General features: G+C 42.5%; 1 protein-coding gene across 2 annotated transcripts in view; it reads left to right on the forward strand.

The window, feature by feature from the left end:
* Positions 1–14,466, forward strand: part of CSMD3 (CUB and Sushi multiple domains 3) — a 1,215,628-nt gene that overhangs the window by 479,082 nt on the left and 722,080 nt on the right. For both annotated transcript variants that reach the window (XM_073330296.2, XM_073330291.2), the window contains one exon: positions 11,264–11,388. In XM_073330296.2, the coding sequence (XP_073186397.1) occupies positions 11,264–11,388 (125 nt within the window). The remainder of the gene's footprint in view (positions 1–11,263; positions 11,389–14,466) is intronic.

A 14,466-nucleotide genomic window follows, 5' to 3' on the forward strand; every position in this document is an offset into this window, starting at 1 on the left:
CATGCATCACATTGCAGGAACTATGGCCTAAGATAGGGGATAGGACTAAGTTAGTTATGACCCTCCCCTTGTAAGGAGACTAGACACAATGTCCCCCTTGTATACTGCTGTTTCAAACAGCAATAGGTTAGTGCTCACTAGGAACTGTTAGCGCACAGCATCTGTGTCCACATGAATGCTTAGTGCACAGCCCGCTAGGGTGCTGTAGATTTACACCCCAGCTTGCTATGCACTAACTCTCCATACAGACAAGCCCCATTGTGTGATAATTTTGGTAACTGTTGATTTTTTAAATGTTAATTATGTTCAGCAATTTCTCTCAATCAATTTATCTAGCCCCCATTTCCATCGTATATATACACCTCACAGTATTTTAAGTATATATCCTCACACCACCCTATGAGGTAGGGGAGTATTATTATTCCATTTTACACAGGTTGGACTGAGGCACAGAGAGATGAAGAGTTGGATTTTGAAAGGTATTTAGATGCCTAAGATGCAGAGAAGTGTCCAGTGGGATTTTCAGAAGTATTTAGGTACCTAACTCCCACTGATTTTACCAAGGCAATTTTGAAAACCTTTTAAAAGTCTGGCCCTAAAGGTCTTGCCCAAAGTCACACACAAATTGTGGCAGAAAAGGAAATTGGACCTGGGTTTATTGAGTCCTACGCTAGTGTAACCCACACACCCTCTGGGTGTGGTGTTCTGTCCCATCCAGTAGCACCAACCTCACTAAGAGAGAGAAAATTAATGAGTCTGCTCTACAGCCTTAGCTAAGGGGGATATGGCTTTTAGCTCATGTAGTAGAGGCTCATGCATTTAGCTCCAGAGGTCCCAGGTTCGACCCCACCCACCGACGACCAGATTCTGTTCTTGTTATGCTAGCACCACAAGCCCTAAACTAACCATCCTTTGAATTGAACTTTGTCTTCAATAAAGATAATTCTCTGCTTTCATGAAATTAGTATTAATAAATGTATATCCCTTTCCCTTCCTATGATAGCTTTGAATATGTAAACAAATTGATTGCTAGTGCCTGGAAGTTTCACAGTGAATTTCCCTAAAGATTTTTCATAAACACTTCCCTAGCATCTTTCCAGGGTGGACTTTCAGATCCATGAAATCCATTGCCAAAGAGCACTGAATTCTGGGAGAACCTTTGCTATGGGATGTGGCTGATTTGTTGCTGATGGTGGTAGTACCATTACAAGTTCCTTTATTCTGTGTCAGCGATTTGCCTGAAGCTAATGTGGTTCCCCTTTTGACCAGCCAGTGTAGCCTCTGGCTGTACATGTGTACAGAGTCACCTGAATAACTAATAAAATGGAATCACTGAAGGTCTTCTGAGGTTCCATCTTCACTGTGACACCTACTCTCTCTTCAGCCAAAATTCAGTCACTTAGGCCTTCTCTAGATTAAGAAAAAAAGATGTGTTCTTACACATGGTAATAAAAAAATATGTAAAATCCTAGCGAAAACAAGGCAGTTTGCAGTTTTCACACACTTTAGTAGATGGAGGTAAACTCTAGGCTCCCCCTAATCTGTAAATTGGTCAGTTTAGCACATGCAATTGTTATGTCTACATGAGAGTTTTAGAAGGTTTAGAAGTTTAGCATCACTCCTTTAATTCCTAGTGCTACAGTGTAAAATTTTCAAAAGCACCTACATAAAATTAGGCACCTGATCCCTACTGAAAAGTGCCTAAGTCATGTAGGTGCTTTTGAAAATGTTACCCTTAGCCTTTTTGCCTTAGCTTTTCCATCTAACAGATGGAGACAATATTTCACAATTGTGTTAATTAGTTGGATACATCAGAATTAAAATTTACCAGAATGCCCATACAATCCTCCAGTAAGGCCAGAGTCCTACATTATTTGAAGATTTGTCCCTTGGGAGGGAAATAATGTTTGCAACTATTTCCAGGCTACAGCACAAATAACTCTGCTCCTCTTTTTTCTTAAGGAAAAAAAAGACCATGACCAAGAAATTCCTATGGTCCCCTTTTGATATAAATGAGATATTTGAGGTTGTGGATGTTCCAGACAATAATCTCACGTGCTTTTCCCAAACTCCTTAGGTACATGTAGTGCAGCAGTGGAGGCAGGAGTGATCTACATTTAGGAGAACAGGGTAATGAAAATTGTATTTGAGGACCTGCACAAAAAGTTAAAGCCAATTCTGAACCCTCCTTCTGCATTTTAATTTTGTTAGTATCAGTAGAATGTGTCTATATCAGTAGAATGTGTCTAAATTATGGCCATGGTAGGGTATGCAGGGCCACAGTTGATCAAAAATAAGAATTGAGATGGTAGTAAGAAAACCCATATGAGGATGAACTGAATTTCACGTGCCTGAAAAAAAGCATTATTGTTTGTTCAGAATCTCCACACACCGTATTCTCCATCAGGTCACTTATTTCTCCCCCTCTCCTTCCCCAGTTTGCCTGTTTGTGCCAGATTTTGGTTACCTGTTGCTTCTTCAAGCTGGCATAATTGGCACAACCAGCCTCCTGAGAATTCCGCAGCATGTGAAAATCCTTGGTCATCTTTGAGTTGGCTATTCTGACTTATATCAATAGCAAAACCATTATTTATTTAATGAGTAAAACATATCTTACAGTTGATTAAATTCTATATATGTAACACAGAATTTTTTATGAAAAATGTGTGGGATTTGTATACCCAATCATAGATCCTCAATTTCTGGATGTTTCTCTGAAGTACAAATCAATAAACTAGATTTTCTAATATTGTAAGACATCAGAGCATAGAACAGGAAATTATTTTATTTTCCTTTTTTCTTTTAAATTACATATTTTATGTTTTACATTTCAAGATGTGAACTCACCAAAAAATACAATAAATCTTGATGACACCCGAAACAGACACCAAGTGAAAAAGATATTTTTAAATGTTCATTATTGATTTTCCCCCCAGAAATATTGCTACCATTTAAAAAGTATATGAATGGATTACTATCCATTTAACACTGTGTGCACACTCCATTGCCACTACTCTGAATTCATTCTGACCTGCTTCGCCTGTAAAAGCTGTCAGGCTTGTAGGGGGGCAGTTAAAATGAGAGAGGCAGATGACATAAGAATGGACTGGGAAGGAGAGCAGATTGGCACTGCCCATGTGATGAGAGATGCCCCAATGGGACTAGAAGCTGACTGAAGCTTGTGGTTTGCTAGGACCTTCCCTGTCAGAGAGTAGGCCTAATATAGACTGTTGGTCTGATTTCTTACCAAAAACCTGGAGGTGGATATTAAGACAAGCTGCTGCAGCTGGGTTGCATCTGAAAGTAAGGCAGCTGAAAGCAGAGCCCAGCAGAATTTAAGATTCTTTCGGTTTGGGTTTATGTTGAACTTTGACTTGGGAACTCCACTGCCCCAGAATGGTAAAACTCTCTCTGTGACTTGGCTGGAGGGTTAAGTCCCATCCATAATCAGTGCGCCAAAGACTATATTGGAGAAACTGAGTGCCATGCCATGTGGGAATTGGCACCTCTGCCCCAGGCACTCAGTAATCTGTGGGTAGTTTTGAAAGTTTATTTTTATGCTTATAATTTAAAGTACCGAAAAGAGAAGAAAATCTCTCTCGTGAGAAGACTGTATTTTCTAACGTTACCAATAGCTGTACAGTTGCCAGGGTAACTTTCAGAGATTCAGCTGTAGTAATTGTAATGCTAAAAACTAGTTGATTTTTTTCCTGATACATTCCATGTACTTAGATGGTTTTCATTTGTCGTGGTAGCCTGCGGTATGTATGCATACGCTTTCTGAAGGCACTATGTTTGCACATGTTCATTATACAAAAGGGATAGAATTTAGTCCCAGAAGTACCAGTTAGAATAACATCTAATCAGCCAGGTTTTGAGAGCCTATGGTCTACAGGGCTCAGCATTTGTGGTTGATCTGCCAAGAGCCATATATTACTGTGGCTATAGAGTTCTACTTAAAATAGCTATAATATTGGCATTATCTTGTGCATGTGTATCTACTGCCATCTGGAATTGAAGTTTGTGTCTCTAGTGATATAAACACTGTTTTTTAAAGTAATTTACGGTTTAACTAGGATAGAACAGGTGTGGGATGGAAAGGAGGTTATAACTAGGAACAGTGGGATAAAATTTAGAGCAAGTAATTTAGATAAAAATATCAATAAACATCCTATCTGAGATCTATTAGAATGTAGAGCAGTTTCCCATAGGCAATTGTGGAAGCCCCATTGTTTGGAGAATTGAAAACTGTGTTGGCCAAAGTACTAGAAAATATACTGCAGGGAATAATCATTCAGTGGAAGGGGCACAGATTAAAAGACATTCATCTTCATTGTCCATCTGGAGTTTAAACAGCATTTTAAACACAGAATAGATGGAGAAGAAATCCTATTCAAAACTTGTCACTAATCCCTGCATTACCTTCCAGCTCCTCTCCCTGCTTTGTAGCTCACCATGCTGTCCTGTCTAGATTCTTCACTCTTCCCGCATCTAGATCAGTCCAGACCCTGCCTCCAGGCTGCCCTCAAACAATACTTTCCCACATCCCATGCATACACAGTTCCCACTCCAGGCTGTGTTTCATGCCCAAATCTCCCAATCCCAATTTTAAGACTGCACCTTCCGCCAGACTTCCTTCACACGTACTCATTTCTGCTTGACCTTCCATATTCTTCCCATACCTCTGTCTGGGGTGCCAACATACCCACCTCTGGTTATTCTGCCGAGACCTCTAGAGATCAGGGAGGTTCAACATCATCTTCTAAGAGGATTGGACAACAGGCTGGAGCTTGGCCATCTAACCATTCCTGCCCAGGTACCATGCTGACACTGGATGTATACTGTGTCATTGATTCTGGTATTGGCCATGGGACATGTACTGAGTCTGGCACCTATGACTTTTGTGTCAATACTGACAATTTCCACACCATTGGCATACCAGGTGGCATCAGACCAGCTCTGCCTTTCTGTTACAGCTTCCTCAGTAGTTCAGGGGCTTTCTGTGACTATGGCTTCTTCCTCATCTTCTTCTATTGTGCCCGTGGCACTGTCTAGTTGGATTGCAGGGCTTTGGCACTGTATTCAGCACTAACCGATTGCACTCAGAGTGCAGAGTTGCAGCGAATGCCCTTTTTAGTACCGATGAGCTCATTGGTGCAAACACTACCTTTGACACCAAAAACATCTGTATTACAGATCTCATGATCAGGCTTGGTACTGGCCTTGGGTCTGGCACTGTCATTTGTTCTAGTATCATTTGGAAGCATGATGCCTCTTCCAGTATCCAAGGAGTTAATTACACATTCATCCACAATACTGATGCTGTCCTCGTATTGGGTCTTAGTTGAGGCTGATCATTTGTTTGCCCTCTCTGGGATGGAGTCACTGTACAGGGTCTAGTTTCTCTCACTGTGACACTTACAGAAATTAAGTTTGCTGCCTCCATAAAGACAGCATACACACCAGCCTGTTAGATTAGTTGAAAACTCACACTTCACTTTAATACACAGCACTGAGACTTTTTGTGGTAAACAAGACTAAGTTTATTTATAAAAAAACAGAGATTTAAATGATACTAAGCAAGAGAAAAAAAGACTGGTATGAACAAACAAACAGAGGTGCAAGTATGGCGGTCCGCTGTACCAGTAAGATATTTATAGTCAGTACTCTATACTGGAAAGACACTGGAGGAGCAGTGGCCCCATGCCGGCAGTTTCTCCAGTGTGGCTGTACCAACCCCGCTCCCCCCCCCCCCCGGCCTCCAGTGGGGCTACTGTACAGACTCCAGACTAGAATCAAGAGACGCAGCTGTGTGGAAGGGCTGGTAGTAGGGCTGGGGGTGGTACAGCTGCGCCAGAGGAGCTGCCGGTGTGGGGTTGCCCAGCGGCCTCATGTTCTGCTCCTTTCGCTGCTGAGATTCCAGAAAGCCCGGTGGATCGGAAGTCTCCAGCACAGTGGGAGGAGGACAGAGCCCCCTCCCAGGTAACATGCAGTGGATCACAGGGAGGGGACGGGGAGAGCACGGGGGCCCTGGCCTGGGGGTGAGGTGAGGAGGAGTCCTGCAAGTGGTCATGTGGGGAGGTCATGTGCCCCCGCATTTTGGTAGTGCCCCCCCCTTTGTGTCCCTCCCATGCATGCAGTGTACTGGTAAGATATTAATTCTATTTGCACCACTGCAAAAAAAAAAAGAAAGAAAAGAAAACATGTTATCTAGTGTCTAAAGTTTAACAGATTACAGGCTTGGTCTCAAGCAATTTCTCACCTATAGTCAATTCTCAGAGACTTCAACCCACATGTAGTGGTAACAGTGGTGAATGACAGATCTCAGACGAGAGGATATAAGTCCACCTCCAAGGACAAAGAGTCTAACTGGACTTGATGGGGAGAAAGGTTTACACAATTTCATCTTTACAGATGTTCATAGCAAACCAGAGGTGCTCTTATCAATATATGACTTGCTTAATTTGGGTGCTGTGTCCAAGTTCACAGATAAGTTGACAGAAGCCTCCAGGGAGGAGTTTAATGAATTCATTGTGGATGGCCATCTAGTGGCCAAAACTTTGTTGTAGTTGCCTGTTGACATGGCAGATGCTTTGTCCAGAATTGTGGCATTAGTTGTGGCCATAAGAACATCTTCACAGTTGCAAAATTCCACTATAGCTGCAGGTTTCATCCAAGCTTAGAGGACTTACCTTTTGGTGATTGGTTTTTGTTGTTGGAGAAAAATGACAAGACCTAGACTACTTTATGTTCATTGGGAATTTATACCCCAGCCAGAAGGAGACGCCATTCTGGGGGGTATCTGCAACAGCAGCAATATTGCTCACAGAGTATGTTCAGCAAGTTGTCCTTCCCTACTAGACAGCAGGATTTCTCCAGGAAAGGACATAGATCACAGAGGAGGAGAGCTTCTGGGTCTAACTTTAGCCAAACAGCTTGTCCTCGATCAACATTGAGCAGGCAGCCATTTTGACTTTCTGGTCCAGGACATCATTTCAGCTATGACCTCCATGCCTCTTATCTCCCCAGTTTGGGGACAGACTGTGTCACTTTTATGGTGCTTGGCATGCACTACCCATGGGTCCTAAGCACCCTGAGATTGGGTATGCCAATCAATTCCTGTGGATCCCTCCTTCCCATCCCATTCCTCTTCAGAGACCCTCATGAGCTACTGCTCCTTCAGCAGGTCTAGATTTCGTGTGTGCTGGGAGCTGTAGAGGAGGTCCCTCTGCAGCATCAGGGAAACAGATTCTATTCTTTGTATTTCCTGGTCCCCAAATCCAAGGGATGGATGAGATCTATCCTCAATTTACGTGTCCTCAACAAATTCATCACATATGAGAGGTTCTGTATGGTCACTTAGCATCAATCCTTCCCATGTTAAATCACTGAGTGGATTGTGGCCCTGGACCTTCAGGATGCTTATTTCCATGTGACAATTATCCTGAGCCACAGGAGGTTTCTGAGGTTTGTAGTGGCAGGTCTCCACTATTGACACACAGTGCTTCTCTTTGATCTGTCCTCAGCTCCTCAAATTTTTACCAAATGCATGGCATACCTCAGAAAGAGAGGAATTCATATTTTCTTGTACCTCAACAAGTCCATCAAGCTATTATCTTGCTTTCATGAGTTTATCTCTGAGTTGCTTGTCTAGGTTTATCTATCATCATCAATATTTTTATTTCATGTTTAATTTATGGCCCAGAAGCTCCTGGTTACTGTGCCTCCAGAGTACCTCATGATGTCCAGGTGCAGTGTTGCAGGGATTCCCTCATTGTAGCAGCCTCTTTAGTTATTCTGGTGCCATGACATCCTGTCGTTTGATGTGGGCTAACCCAGCAGCCAGGTCACTGCTCAATCTATTCCCTTTCCAGGGTTAACAGAAAAGTCTCTGAAACAGGAAACCCCAAAGTCTAATGGCTTTTGAGGCTTTTGAGCCTCAATCTTCATCTGGGGCCTGTGCTACTTTACGTCTTCTCCTTCTGATGCCTGCACCTTCCCTCCTAGTCTGGGGAAGGGTAGGGGAAACTGAGCCATCCTCTCCTCTGGATTCCAGCCCAGGAATACTGTTCAGGTGGTTAAGAACTATTGCTTTAAACCCTCTGCCATTTTCCTTGGGCTGCTTCTAACTTTGCCCAGCTTCTTAAATCTTCCCCAGGTCCCTGGAGTCTCCTGGAATCTATGGTTCCTCACTACTTCTTCTTTGCTGGTTATGGTGGTACTCCTTCAAAGCTATTCCCAACCTTTGTTGCAGCAACTGGGCTGTGATAAGTAACTTCATCTCTTGCCTGGGAGTAGTCAGTCTTTCCTTTCTCTGAGCAGGAGTTTCCCTCTTCAGCCCTCTTTCCTGGAGCTGGGTTGCTTCTTGCCATAGAGTAGTCTATCTTATCCCTCCTTTGAACAGAAGCCCCTTCTTCAGCCCTCTCTTTTTCTCAGGAGCTGGAAGTTATGTAGTGTCAAGCAATATCTCCTTCCTTCAAACAGGAGTTCCCTCTCAGCCCTCTCACAGAAGCAAGGTTATCTCTCAGGCCTCTTTGCCTTAGGTTAATCAGTCTTATCCTTCTTCAAGTGGAAGTTCCACCTCCAGCCCTCTTACTGGAGCTGAGGTTGTGCCAGTTCTCTTCAGCTGAACACCCTGTCTAATTAGCCTTTTCCATCTGGAGGGTTCAAAAGGCCAGTCTTCTCTCTGGCTGCCTGCTGTGATGGAGGGAGGCAGCTTTTGAGCTGTTTCCTTTCTCCAAATGCTTCTCAGCTGGTTCGGTGGAAGGGGAGCCTTGTCCTGTCCTCTCTGCAAGGCTTTGGTCCCTTAAATGTACAGTATCAGGATTTCTTCCCTGAGAGCCATTCCTTAACAGGATCCTTATATCTATTAGGGCCATTTCGGAGCAGGGAGGGCAGGGGAAAGAGGGGCTGACCACTAGGCACTAGTGCCTGTGATGGGGAACTATCCCGTGATACTCCCCAAACTGGATCGGGGCCCAGTTGTGTTAGGCCCTAAAACAATTAGAAAAGTATCCTAATTTTCTACAAGCTTCACTCCCCTTTCTTTGGTATAATTCTTCACTAATGATTAGTTCTATCATGTTTGTACTTTAAATTTCAATAGTTGAAAATGAAAGTGTGAGCTGTGCATTCTGCACTTGCAGCCACTCCGCCCAGGTCTTTTGCCTGTCAATTGAATTGAAACAGGAAATAAAGAAATAAAGCGTATTACAACAATCATATGTGCACACATAAGGAATGCGGTAATTACGCTTTAAAGGCCAGATCTTGCAAGGGGCTGAATGCTCTGAACTTCCATTGTCTGCAACAGGAGTTCAGAGCAGTCAGACCCTTGCAGAATCAGACTTAGATTTACAAGAGCTGAGTCAAACGAGCAGATTGAGTGAGTTCTTCTCCCCTGCTCCAGCCTCTTTGTACTGGGTAAAAGGCTCAGAGCAATATGAAGGAGCCCTAAAAGCCCAATATCTGCCCACGGAGGATTCCCCCAGTGCAGGAACTATGGAAGACAGCTGTAAGGCTGTCTCCTGAGAACCCTCTCACAAGTTCTGGCATGCTAGGGGCAGGGCTGGGGGCTGGTGGGGCATGCCAGAGGCAAGGCCCCAGCATGCAATTCTGAAGATTTCAGGCCACGCTGTGGCTTATCAGGCAGCCCTGGGAAGCTACCATAAATTAGGTGGCAACAAATATTTTGTAAAACATATCAGAATGTGTTTCATAACCAAAGATTACTCCTCTGCCTTACTACTGTTGAATATGGGAGGTGGGGAGTAAAGAGTTTGCAAAGCTGCTGGTACAATAAAAATGAATGTATTGAGATACAATAAAACCTTTTTGAAAGAAAACATGTATTGTGTGTAATAGTGCGGAGGTGGAAAGTACATGGTGGGTTATATGTTTAGTATTTTAAGATTTCATTGACCCAGAGAGTGCAATTATTAAAGAAAATACTTACGCATGTATGTAATTTTAAGCAGCCAATTTGTTCTTTGAAGTCAGTGGGTCTGCTCACATGCTTAAATACCTTACTGCATCGGAGTTATAATTAAATGTGCCATTAGTACTGTTGTTGCTTTTAAATAGTTATGTTAAGCTGGCACCCAGAAGCCCCAGTTAGGATCAGGATTCCATTGTTTTAGGCACTGTGCAACACATAGAAAAAAAATGTTTGTTTCCTGCAGAGTTTATAATCTAAGAACATAGTTTTTGAAAATCAAGGGTAATGAAATTAATATGAAATATATGATCTTGAGCAATACAAAATTAAACCAATTTTAGACAATTACTATGGTATATCACTCTTTATTTAAAAAGAGCACTATATGTATTACCAAAAAGAGATGACAACAAAAATGCAGTGGGTACCATTTGGAAATAGACATTTAGTCCATTATGTTGTTTACTTTCACATCGGTATGTTGTAAGCTCCACTGGGCATGAACTAGTTTTTTGTTCTGTAGTAGTGAGTAAAACATAACTGAGGCTCCTAGATGCTATAATAATACAAATAATAATTTATAATTTGTAATAATTGTGGTATTATCAATATATAGAATAGAAAATGTCACATAAACATGGTATATTTTATTTTCTACAATATGTGTTTTCCTGGTAATTAAAATAAAGCAAAAACCTGCCAATATCTCATAATATTTTTTTAAAAAAATTAAAAGTATGGACAGGAATTACTGTCTTTGTCCTTTTCTACTTCTCTTATTCTAGAGAACAAGATAGTGGTTTCAGAACACCATATTAGGTCCATGCTGGCTGTTTTTGACTCCTGTTTTCTTTGTTTAATGGAAACAAGAAGGGACCTTTACCTTTAAGAGCACAAACACAACCACAATATTGTGGCTTGCTAGGTTTCCTCTTTTTCTTTTTTTGAGTCAGCTTTCCATTGTTTGGTTCCTGTTTCCTTTTCTGACAAGTCTGAAGCACCAAAGGTTACCTCCATATAGGAAAAACAGACAAGCAGTATCCTTTTGAAGCCAATATTAACATCATTTCATGAATAATAGTAGTCAACGGATGCCCCCAAAGTTGCTTTTTTAGTTTTCTCCTGTTCTCTTCTATTATATTAAGAAATGTTTGCCAGACAAAACAATAAGTGATTTTTGTGTCCAATATGGAACTCCTGTTGCCTAAGAGCCATCAATGTTCCCCACATCTGTGGCACTTGATACAATTTTGGTTAAGAAAGAAGAGTATTCATTATTTGTAAGACACACCTCATGATATTCATTTCTCCTCACTCTGATTTTAGCTTGGGAGCAACAGTACAGTTCTCCTGTGATGAAGACTATGTGTTGCAGGGGGCAAAAAGTATCACCTGTCAGAGGATAGCTGAAGTGTTTGCTGCATGGAGTGATCATAGACCCATGTGTAAAGGTAAAGACAAATTCTTAAACTATTATCATGGTTTGTTGGTTTTCACAATTACTCTGTTACATTGTTTTACATTTGAAATGATGTCACACTGAAATAATATCACATTGTTTTTTGTTTGTTTTTTACAAATATATCAATGTTTATATCCTCTTTTCCTTATTTCTTTAATGAGCAATCTTTTTTGTTTAAAATACTTATGGTTTTACATTTGTTTACCCATTTCTTGAATAAAACCTGACGAATACAACTGATTTCCATTTGGAGGCTTCTGACCATAAATGGGAGCCTAATGGAAGAAATTAACTTTGGTAAATAAGTAAAACAGATGACTGTTCAGTGACCTATGACACAAATGTCATGTTTCAAATTTGTGATTGTTGTGTATGCAATCACTAGTTCACAAGACCCATATTTCAAAATTTTACTGCTTGAATGATTGAAATCCATCAGGAAGATTGACCTTTGGGTCAACTCTAATGGAAAAGTTAAATGTTAAGATTTCAATTTTTTGGCGCTCAACAACCTATGACGAAAGAATGTACCAAATTTCAGTATTCTAGGCCAATGGGAACATGAATGTTAATTGTGTCAGTCAGTTTGCCATACTCTGCCTGATATTTGTTATATTAAATAATATTATTTCATAGCTTGACAAAATTAAGAAGAACAACCTTGAATAAAATAAAGTGCTAGAGGAGCCAACTGGGGGGGGGGGGGTGCTTTTCTTGACCTGCTGCTCACAAACCGGGTAGAATTAGTGGGGGAAGCAAAAGTGGATGGGAATCTGGGAGGCAGTGACCATGAGTTGGTTGAGTTCAGGATCCTGACGCAGGGAAGAAAGGTAAGCAGCAGGATACGGACCCTGGACTTCAGGAAAGCAGACTTCGACTCCCTCAGGGAACGGATGGCCAGGATCCCCTGGGGGACTAACTTGAAGGGGAAAGGAGTCCAGGAGAGCTGGCTGTATTTCAAGGAATCCCTGCTGAGGTTACAGGGACAAACCATCCCAATGAGTTGAAAGAATAGTAAATATGGCAGGCGACCAGCTTGGCTTAATGGTGAAATCCTAGCGGATCTTAAACATAAAAAAAGAAGCTTACAAGAAGTGTAAGGTTGGACATATGACCAGGGAAGAGTATAAAAATATTGCTCGGGCATGTAGGAATGATATCAGGAGGGCCAAATCGCACCTGGAGCTGCAGCTAGCGAGAGATGTCAAGAGTAACAAGAAGGGTTTCTTCACGTATGTTGGCAACAAGAAGAAAGCCAAGGGAAGTGTGGGCCCCTTACTGAATGAGGGAGGCAACCTAGTGACAGAGGATGTGGAAAAAGCTAATGTACTCAATGCTTTTTTTGCCTCTGTCTTCACTAACAAGGTCAGCTCCCAGACTGCTGCACTGGGCATCACAAAATGGGAAGAGATGGCCAGCCCTCTGTGGAGAAAGAGGTGGTTAGGGACTATTTAGAAAAGCTGGATGTGCACAAGTCCATGGGGCCGGACGAGTTGCATCCGAGAGTGCTGAAGGAATTGGCGGCTGTGATTGCAGAGCCATTGGCCATTATCTTTGAAAACTCGTGGCGAACCGGGGAAGTCCCGGATGACTGGAAAAAGGCTAATATAGTGCCAATCTTTAAAAAAGGGAAGAAGGAGGATCCTGGGAACTACAGGCCAGTCAGCGTCACCTCAGTCCCTGGAAAAATCATGGAGCAGTTCCTCAAAGAATCAATCCTGATGCACTTGAATGAGAGGAAAGTGATCAGGAACAGCCAGCATGGATTCACCAAGGGAAGGTCATGCCTGACTAATCTAATCGCCTTTTATGATGAGATTACTGGTTCTGTGGATGAAGGGAAAGCAGTGGATGTATTGTTTCTTGACTTTAGCAAAGCTTTTGACACGGTCTCCCACAGTATTCTTGTCAGCAAGTTAAGGAAGTATGGGCTGGATGAATGCACTATAAGGTGGGTAGAAAGCTGGCTAGATTGTCGAGCTCAACGGGTAGTGATCAATGGCTCCATGTCTAGTTGGCAGCCGGTTTCAAGTGGAGTGCCCCAAGGGTCGATCCTGGGGCCGGTTTTGTTCAATATCTTCATAAATGATCTGGAGGATGGTGTGGATTGCACTCTCAGCAAATTTGCGGATGATACTAAACTGGGGGGAGTGGTAGATACGCTGGAGGGCAGGGATAGGATACAGAAGGACCTAGACAAATTGAAGGATTGGGCCAAAAGAAATCTGATGAGGTTCAATAAGAATAAGTGCAGGGTCCTGCACTTAGGATGGAAGAATCCAATGCACCGCTACAGTCTAGGGACCGAATGGCTAGGCAGCAGTTCTGCGGAAAAGGACCTAGGGGTGACAGTGGACGAGAAGCTGGATATGAGTCAGCAGTGTGCCCTTGTTGCCAAGAAGGCCAATGGCATTTTGGGATGTATAAGTAGGGGCATAGCGAGCAGATCGAGGGACGTGATCGTTCCCCTCTATTCGACATTGGTGAGGCCTCATCTGGAGTACTGTGTCCAGTTTTGGGCCCCACACTACAAGAAGGATGTGGATAAATTGGAGAGAGTCCAGCGAAGGGTAACAAAAATGATTAGGGGTCTAGAACACATGACTTATGAGGAGAGGCTGAGGGAGCTGGGATTGTTTAGCCTGCAGAAGAGAAGAATGAGGGGGGATTAGATAGCTGCTTTCAACTACCTGAAAGGGGGTTCCAAAGAGGATGGCTCTAGACTGTTCTCAATGGTAGCAGATGACAGAACGAGGAGTAATGGTCTCAAGTTGCAGTGGGGGAGGTTTAGATTGGATATTAGGAAAACTTTTTCACTAAGAGGGTGGTGAAACACTGGAATGCGTTACCTAGGGAGGTGGTAGAATCTCCTTCCTTAGAGGTTTTTAAGGTCAGGCTTGACAAAGCCCTGGCTGGGATGATTTTACTGGGAATTGGTCCTGCTTTGAGCAGGGGGTTGGACTAGATGACCTTCAGGGGTCCCTTCCAGCCCTGATATTCTATGATTCTATGAAAAGACTTTGCATGAGGTACTGAATTTTGTAACTATGTCCATGGGCTGGAAAGC

Source organism: Lepidochelys kempii, chromosome 2 (assembly GCF_965140285.1).
Source record: "Lepidochelys kempii isolate rLepKem1 chromosome 2, rLepKem1.hap1, whole genome shotgun sequence".
Lineage (NCBI taxonomy): Eukaryota > Metazoa > Chordata > Testudines > Cheloniidae > Lepidochelys > Lepidochelys kempii.